An 8,732-nucleotide genomic window follows, 5' to 3' on the forward strand; every position below is an offset into this window, starting at 1 on the left:
TTTAGCGCGTGTTGTGTGTATTTCGTTGGTTTCGCGTGCTAACCGACGACTAGAGCTTCTCATAACATAAAGACATCCGATGACCCATTATCAACACACACGCGCACGCGAGCAAGGCTGTGCGTGCGCAGTGTGAAGTAACGACGTGACGACAGGCAGGAAGCGAGCAATGTGGCAAAACAATAACAGTGACACGCACGGTGTTGCACAGTTGGACAGCTGTACATCAATGCTGAGTTGTGCCGACAAGGACCGTGAGAGCACACACACACACACACACACACACATGCACACGGCAGCGGGTTGACTTATGTATGTACAAGGAAAAAAAAAAGAATTGCAATATTTGAACAGCGACGGGCTGGAGCGCGTTGTAGGTGGCGTGTTGTGAGTTGCGCATCTACACAAGCAGGTTGCGCCCAGCAACGCCAAACTTCGCCCTGGGAGTGGAGAGCACATGTGGAGGTTGGAAAGGCGGGGGAGGGGGGAGGAGGAGCGGGCGAGTATGTGAGTGCGTGGGTGGAGAACAGACGTACAGCAGCAAGCCTTTAGCAGAGGTTGAGAGCAACTACGCATCAAAGGCGCCAAATGCATCCAGGCTTCGCACGCCACTGCTGCAACAAAATATGTATACAGTGTCGAACACACACACAAACAAACACACACACACACAGAGACACACCAAGACATACACCAAAACTTACGGGTCGAGAAACCTTGATCTGCAGTTAATGTACTTCTCCGGTCGCTCGTTGGCGAGGCCGCGAAGCTGCTGCGCCACGAGCATAATGTGCCGGTGGTCCAGCTTAAATAGCGCGCTGTGGTCCTCAGACTGTGACAAGGAAAGAGCGAGTAAGGCGTGCCAGTGTCGAGCTTGCGTGAGCTCTGTCAGGACACCACAGCAGTAACGCCACCACCTTCGCCCCTTCTCACCACCACCGTCCAGAACAGCACCCAGTCGTATCAGCAGCGACATCGAAACCAACAATTTAGCACGACACCAAGCAGCGGCAGTGCTCACCCAGCCAGGGCCGTCGCATGTCTTTGAAGCAATGTGGACGGCTGCGGCCCCGCGGACGGAGGGCCGGAGACCGTAGAAGCGCTGCTCTTGCAGAGGCAACGTGATCAGGTACTAGAAAACACACATGACACAGGCATATGAGTGGCGTGCCATACAAACAGCCCTTGTGCATGCGAAGGTTGTACAGCCAGACAGGGGAGGACAAACAGGCGCTGCCGTGTTGCATGTGAAGGGCACACACCTCTGCGAGAGCCATGCCTTCGAGGGAGAGCTGAAGCACAATGGCATATACGGAGATGAAGTCCAGTGGTGTGACGTTCATCACCTGTCAAGTGTCGGGGCAGAGCAAAAAGGAGGCAGCGGGCGTTTGCGTCAGTGGCATGCTGCAAGGCTGATGTGCGGGCATGTGTTGGTGGCTTGGCAGTTTGGTGTGTGATGTCATGGGCTTGCAATGGGCACTACAGCGAAGCGTGTGTGTGTTGATAGCACGCTCACCCAAACAAAACTAAACGCGACCCCCACGAGCGCCAATGACGTCATTTTTCGCTCGCACCCAAACCATCACAACGTCGGAGGGCAGACAGCAGGTGTTCACACCACACACACACACCCACACCCACATAAACACACAATCCCAATAGACGCAGCCACACTGCCGTCTTTCTCTCTGTCTTTGTTTTTGGCAGAGGCAGGGGCGCCACGTACGTAGAAGCGGAGAGCGGTGAGCATGGTGAGTTCCTTGTCGATAAACGCCTGTCGCGGGTAGAGGCCAGCGCACACGTACTCAAAGTCTGCAAGCTCTGGGGGAAGCACCTCCAGAAACTTGGATGCGATCCATAGGGATGTTGCGCCGCAGCATTGGTAGTCGTGGCGTTGCTCGTCGGGGCGGGCTGCCAGGTACCGGTCGAGAATGTCCACAGCACAGAACAGCGTTTCGTCCCGCAGCTTGAAGCTCACCTGCGTCAAGCAAGCACAAACAACACGCAAGCAAGCGACGGAAGAATGTGTGCGTGTGTGTGTGTGTGTCGGGGAGGTGGGAGGGGAGAACAGCACATTCGGAAGGGGGGTGAGCGTGTGCAGAGCAACCTCGCCTCAGGCAAAGACACCGGTTTGTGTACACCAAAAGAAAAAGGAGAGGCATGGGGATGCGGTCGTGTACATTACCTGAATCTCAATCATCCAATCAATAACAACGGTGCGCATGGCAAGGTTGATTCCACGCGATGGCCGAGGGTTGAGCAGATACTTTTCCTGTTAAAGCAATGTGGGGCAACGGCACGGCAGGGCGTTTCAGCACATACCGCAACTAGCCATCACACAGAAACGCATGCTGGAGGGCAAGCACAAGCCACAGAAGCACACCCACACCCACCCACACATGCAGCCGTACCTCGCGTTGCAAGTTCTTGGCGTAGATGGCGTCGACGTAGTTGAGGGACATGACATCAGAGTGCGGTACATCCTGCGATGGCTGGTGTTGCGGGGGAGCTTCTCTCGATGCTGGCACAGGGGCGGATGACCTCGGTTGCTTCTGGGGGCGACGTGTGTTGCTCGCGGATGTCACAGGTCGTGGTCGTGCACTTCTCCCGGCCTGTGATCTGCTCCTAGACCTGACAATTGGCATCATGCAAAGCAAGACAGCCGTGAATGGTGAGTCACACAGCTTTGGGCGGGGGGGGGGGGGTTACTGGGCGAGTCAAGGGGGCGGCGCAGGTGATGGTTGCTCGACAAGTGGTCAATGTGGGACTGATGCAAGTGGCAACGGCATCGCACCACACGGCCGGCAGCGTGTTTGAACGACTCACGTGGTGGAGGATGAGGGGACGGCCACGACTTTGGGCGAGGAGGCGTTTTCCTTGTCGCCAGCAATGGCCTCATCCTGGGGTTGCTGCTTGCCCCTTTGAAGGGCAGGGAACTTGTGGTACAAGTGAGCACGCCCCGCCTTTGACATCCGCCGGTGGCTGGTGGTGGATGATGGTGTCTGCGTGCAGTTTTGCGTGCGTGCGTGCGTGCGATCATTCAAGCAAACAGTGAGTTGCAACGCAGACATCACACTTCAAAGCAACAACAACAGCAACGATGACAGCAGCACAACAAAAAGAGCAACACAGACTTGATGACGACACACAGCACCTCAACGTACCCTGCAGCTTTCTCCCCAACTGACAAAACAGACAGCACGCAAATGCACTCACCAAGTCAAGCGCATCGTCATCCTCTGGGATGTCGATGCCAGACTCATCGTGCCTCCTCTTTGCTCGATCAGTCTACGTCCGCAGTGTGTATGTATGTGTGTGTGTGGTATTGTGTGAGCGTGTGAGTACAGGTTTGGTGGAGCGGAGCGAGTAAGGCACACAGACAGACACACGCACAGACGCAGTCACACACACACACAGACGCACAGACACAAAGCGATGATGATGATGATGATGATGATGATGATGTGCGGTGTTTTTGTTTTGGGTGTGTTGGTTGGGTGGGTGACGGTGGCATTCAGGCACGGTGTGACAATAACGTAAAGCACCGGTTCATGGCAGCATCACCCCTCTCCCCTCTCGCAGTCGCATGTGGCGTGTGAGATAGCCTTACCATCTTGGGTGTCGGCTGTTGTTGTGGGCTGGCTTGTCGACTGCTGGTGGACTGGTTGGCTGCCCGGACGGCCTTCTTGGGAGTGCCACGGAGATGAGTGAGTGATGGATGATGAAGGAGAGGAGAGGTGGCAGCTGGTCGGGCATCAATACCAAACCGCGCCGGCGCGCAAAAAAGGGCACCTCAAACCGCGCGCTTTCCGCCTGATTTGCCCGGTTGACCGGGTTTTAAAATGTTGGCGGGGCCTTCTTCGCTCTTGTGCGCATTGGTGCTGCTGGCGCTGTATCCACCATGGAGTCGTTGATCGAAAACGTGCTGACTCAGCTCATAGGGCGACAAGCGACACACGGAAAAGTGCAAGAAAGAAGAACGCCAAAAGGCAAGCAAGCAAGCAAGGAAGGAAGGACACACACCCTTCTTCTTCTGCTTCCGCTGCTTCCGCTTTGCGCACACCCACCCCACGCCACAGCGCCACCTTGCTTTGCTCGTCAACAACATGGCCACGCAGACGTCGAGTGGAGGAGGTGATGGCAGTGGAGCACAGCAGCCATCACCGCCGGCGCCCTCGGCGATCTTTATCCAGCGTGATTTCTCAAAGGGCACCACACCCCGCTTCGCTACAACGCTTCCACAACAGCTTGCCTCAAAGGTGAGTTGTGTTGTGTAGTGTTTGTGTGTGTTTGATGGGTTGTGTGTTGTGAGTTGTGTGCGTGTGTGCGTGATGGGTGCTCATGCGCGTTTCTCAGGTCTATCATCCCTCACGCAGCAACACACACACACACACACACACACACACACACACACACACACACACACACACACACACACACACACGCGTGTGGTGCAGATCTCCGCGGAACAATTTGCACATGCCATCACACAGATCAACGACGTCTTTGAGGAAGCAGAAGCGCCTTCCCTCAGCCTCTACATGACGGTGTGTGTGTGTGTGTGTGCGAGCGAGTGTGAGCGAGTGTTCCGTGTTGTGCGTGTATGTGGTTGTTGGTGGGAATGTCTTTCTCCTTCTCCTTCTCCTTCTCCTTTTCTTCGTCTTTGGCTTTCTCTCCCTCCCTCTCTCCCTCTCTCCCTCTCTCCCTCTCTCCCTCTCTCCCTCTCTCCCTCTCTCCCTCCCTCCCTCCCTCCCTCTTTCTCTCTCGCTCTCTCTCTCTCTCTGTGTGCTCAGCCGTCTTGTCGTGGCGTGTTCAGTGGACCATGTCGCAAGCTCATTGCTTCGAACTGTGTCGCGTCATGACTGACTTGTGCACATGTGGGGGTGTTGGTGTGCAGAACGTGCTGTCGTGTTTGACGGGGCATCTCCTTCAATTCTGCGTCGAGAATCCCTACGAGAAGGTGCGCGCTTGACTATCATGGGAGTGCGGTTTTGCCGCAAGGCGGGTGCTGGTGCCTGTGCTGGTGGCTGTATCTCCCTTTCCAACAACGTCACAACGCATGCTATTGACTTTGTTTTGTACACGCAGAGGTTTCGGGAAGTGTCGGCATTAACGGAGCAGCTCAACCAGCAGGTGCGCGCGGTGCACGCACGCATTGTGTGTGTGTGTGTGCATTGTGTGCACATGTTGTGGATGTGTACGTGTGCATATTGTGAATGCGTGCGTATGTGTGTGTGTGTGTGTGTGCACGCCACGTCGGGGTAGCTCACACCTGCTCGAATGCACCCATGACAACAGGTGTTTGGACCGAAAGGCTTGCGCATGGTGGACCCGTTAAGAAGAGGACTGAGAGCGGTAAGGGCTAGGCGTAGCTGTTCACACATTTCAGTGCATGTCTGGTGGCACGTTGCTTGGCACATTTCGTCGCACGCTGCTTGGCACGTTTTGTGTGGACCTCCGCACAGACGAGCTCTCGCAACAACTTGGCAGGCACCTGCCATGTACACAAGCCACATCCTGTGCCACAATGTTGTTGTTCACGCCACACACACATGCACACACATGCACACATGCACACACACACATACACACACACACACACACACACACACACACACACACACACACAAAACTCATGCCCTTGTGTTCAGATTGAAATTCAAGTGCTCAACGTTGCAGTGTAGGTGGGGTGGGGCGTACGTTCGTTACTGGATCACATTGTCGATAGAAGAAGGTGTGTATTTGCTTTGGGATAGGGGAGGGTGGTGGTGGTTGTGCCAGCATCATGGGGGGAAACACAACAGGCAGCGAGAAGACGAAAGGAAAAGAGACGAGCAGTCAACGACGATCTGGCTTGGAAGAGGAGTGAACGTTTGTGCATATGCATCAAGGGATGGGGGGGAGGCGTAGAGGTGCTGCTAGAGGGTGAAGCGCAGGGAGTGGTGCATGCGTACGGCTGCTTGTTTCTTGAGTGGAAGGTCAGCACGCGGTGGGTGCATGTGATTGCGTGGGTGCATGTGCAGGGTGTGTATTGGTGCTGCCTATCGATCAAGTACACAATCACAAACGCCATGGGACGAAGAAATGAAACAATCGAGTCGTGAAACAGCCGCAGCAGTGAGCGCGGTGCACACGCGTCTCACATTAGTTGAACCAAGCAGGCAAGCGAGTCAGTTAGAGATGAACGCGAGAAGCACACCGACGAGAAACGAAAACGGGGGCATGGTAACCAGCTGGTGTGTTGGGGAGAGAGAGAAGGGGTGGGGGTGGGAGAGGGAGACGCTGCAACAGCGGGTGAACAAGATGAACAACAGCGTGGACAGGCGAGAGAAGAGAAGCCGTAACAAAAACAAACTGCCTTGAGGGGGGGGGTGTGGGGGTGTATGTGTGCATGTATGTGTGCGCGCGTGTATGTGTGTGTGTGTGTGTTTGTATGCGTGTGCCATCAGTATCGCGAGGGCTTTGCGCGTGTGTACATGGATGTCATGTTCTGCAGCGGCGGCATGGCCATGGTGATGGCGGGCACGGGCCGCTCCGACGACGGCCGGTGGCGCGCATCCTGCCCATTGGGAGAGAGAGAGAGAGAGAGAGGAGGGGGTGGTGTGATGATGAGTGGCTTGTGAGCTGGGTTGGCTTGAGGTAATCTTCCATGACAGTGAGGATGTGTCACGTGATCGTTAACAACGAATACACACAGACACACACACAGACACACACACAGACACACACAGACACACACACATAGACACAGACACACATAGACACAGACACAGACAGACAGACACACACACACACACACACACGCACAATCAAACTTGTCTGCGCACCTTGAACCACTTGCCGGCCTCGACTGCGCTTGCAGCGAGCTGGTTGAGCGTCTCCACGGCGTAGATGGACTGGAGCGCGGCAGATGACGTGCTGATGTCGGCCGCAGTCAAACGGGGAAGGGTGGACATGGTGGTTGGTTGGCATCGGTGCAGGGAGACACAGGAGTGAGCAACGTATAGTGCAGAACGGGGTATGCATGTGCGAACTAGCACACAAACGCATAACAGACACAATCACGTACAAACACAGCCACACAGACACACACAGACACACACACACAGACACACAAACAGGGCGGTCTGGGCGAGCACGTACGATGGCGGGGCGAGCGGGCGACGGGAGAGGCACGAGTACGGGGGACCACCAGAGCACTTGTGGAGTTCGATAATCTGCTGGACGACATCCTGCACATTGCGCACCTGCTGCTGGTACAGCGCGGCCACAGCCGGGGACAGGTTGGCGTGCGCAATCAGCGCGGGCGACAGCGGCTGATACGAATCCGGATGCAGCTGTGGGTGCTCCACTTGTGCCCCTACAGCATGGTGTGTGTTCGTGTGCCCGGAGTGGGGTGGGGGAAGGGGAAGAAAAGGGTGTTGGGCGGTGGATAGAACATCAGGGGTGCATGCCACCAAAGACAGGGGCAGAGTTGCACATACAGGCAGAGATACAGAGATACAGAGATGCAGCTGCAGATGTTGGTTCAGAGACAGAGGGACAACAGTGCCGGTGGAAGGGTGGGGGGGGGGGGACGTACGGATGGCCTGGACAAAGCCGAGCTGCAGGTCAGACTGGGCCGGCGGGAAGAGGCGGAAGAGGACGAGGGTGTGCATGAGGTGTCGCACATTCGACTCCCAGTGGCACAGCAGCGGCTCAAGCACCGTCCGCTGTGTCAGGAAGTCTGTCGGTTGTTGTTGTTGTTGTTGTTAAGTTGTTTTTAAGTTGTTGGTGTTGTTAGTGGGGGTGATGTGAGGTTGATGACGCTGGAGACAGTGTAAACGCGGGCAATACGGGAGGCGAAGGCCAGGTACACACACACACACACACACACACACATGCACAAGAAAGGCAACAAGCGTACGGGTGATTCTTGCTCGTTGCTCCTCGTGGAAATAATCCAAACAGTCGTACGTCCAGCGTAACGCAAACATAGTAACCTGAAGCCGGCAAAGGGAGTGGGGGGGGGGAGAGGAGGATGTGACGCAACAACAACAGGACGCAACAGGAGGGTGGCAGTCACATGAGCACACGACGGGCATCTTAGGAGAGACGCACACGAAGATGTACACACAAGCCCGATGATATTGTCCACAGGGCACAGGCGGCCGCGCACAAACACGCACACAGACATACAGGCACACACACAGACACACACACACACACATACAGACACGCACGAAGATACGTGCAACAATCAGATGTGCACGTACCACGTAGTGGTGGCAAGAGGTGAGGCGCTGCAGGAACTTGAGGAAGAGGTCGAGGTTCACGTCGGAGGGGAGGGGCGCGCCGTGCATGTGGTGGTAGCACTTCAGAAACGCCTGGAACGAGGACAGCAGCGCTGCAGAGGAGAGGGGGCGGGGGCGGCAATGTAGTGCACGTGTTGAAGACGGAGAAGGCGGGTGGGGTGAGTTGTTCGGGCACACATCATTCCTCACACACACACACACACATGCACACACAGCGAATACATGAACACGTACAGATGACATCTGCGACGTGTGTGACACTGGTCTGCAGCATGAGGTCGTGGAAGAGCGTGGAGAAGAAGACGCCGCTAACACTCATCGCCAGCGCACACGCTGCCGTGCGATCAGACCAGTTGCAGATCAGGCTGGTTCGTGATGTGTGTGTGTGTGTGTGTGTGTGTGTGTGTGTGTGTGTGTGTGTGTGTGTGTGTGTGTGTG

The 8,732-nt window shown here is 55.7% G+C and overlaps 3 protein-coding genes across 3 annotated transcripts in view; 1 reads left to right on the forward strand and 2 right to left on the reverse strand.

Annotated features, from left to right (window-relative positions):
* Nucleotides 1-2: 2 nt before the first annotated feature.
* Nucleotides 3-3,776, reverse strand: PTSG_01437 (uncharacterized protein). The gene is made up of 10 exons (XM_004997355.1): nt 3,611-3,776; nt 3,217-3,288; nt 2,827-3,002; nt 2,412-2,631; nt 2,186-2,272; nt 1,727-1,978; nt 1,263-1,346; nt 1,022-1,132; nt 705-832; nt 3-440 (listed from the first exon to the last, which is right to left on the reverse strand). The coding sequence occupies exons 1-10, from the start codon at nt 3,611-3,613 to the stop codon at nt 401-403; spliced, it is 1,173 nt and encodes a 390-aa protein (XP_004997412.1). The 5' UTR covers nt 3,614-3,776; the 3' UTR covers nt 3-400.
* A 120-nt stretch (nt 3,777-3,896) lies between these two features.
* On the forward strand, nt 3,897-6,072 carry PTSG_01438 (uncharacterized protein). Its single transcript, XM_004997356.1, has 6 exons — nt 3,897-4,259; nt 4,458-4,547; nt 4,898-4,960; nt 5,089-5,133; nt 5,299-5,355; nt 5,652-6,072. The coding sequence occupies exons 1-6, from the start codon at nt 4,107-4,109 to the stop codon at nt 5,682-5,684; spliced, it is 441 nt and encodes a 146-aa protein (XP_004997413.1). The 5' UTR covers nt 3,897-4,106; the 3' UTR covers nt 5,685-6,072.
* The window catches only part of PTSG_01439 (uncharacterized protein), an 11,911-nt gene continuing 8,901 nt past the window's right edge, over nt 5,723-8,732 (reverse strand). Inside the window, exons 20-26 of the mRNA XM_004997357.1 lie at nt 8,529-8,659; nt 8,256-8,386; nt 7,907-7,982; nt 7,583-7,726; nt 7,144-7,360; nt 6,828-6,918; nt 5,723-6,559 (exon numbers count right to left, since the gene is read on the reverse strand). Coding sequence (XP_004997414.1) covers nt 6,446-6,559; nt 6,828-6,918; nt 7,144-7,360; nt 7,583-7,726; nt 7,907-7,982; nt 8,256-8,386; nt 8,529-8,659 — 904 coding nt within the window. The 3' untranslated portion in view covers nt 5,723-6,445. The remainder of the gene's footprint in view (nt 6,560-6,827; nt 6,919-7,143; nt 7,361-7,582; nt 7,727-7,906; nt 7,983-8,255; nt 8,387-8,528; nt 8,660-8,732) is intronic.

Source organism: Salpingoeca rosetta (assembly GCF_000188695.1).
Source record: "Salpingoeca rosetta unplaced genomic scaffold supercont1.4, whole genome shotgun sequence".
Lineage (NCBI taxonomy): Eukaryota > Choanoflagellata > Craspedida > Salpingoecidae > Salpingoeca > Salpingoeca rosetta.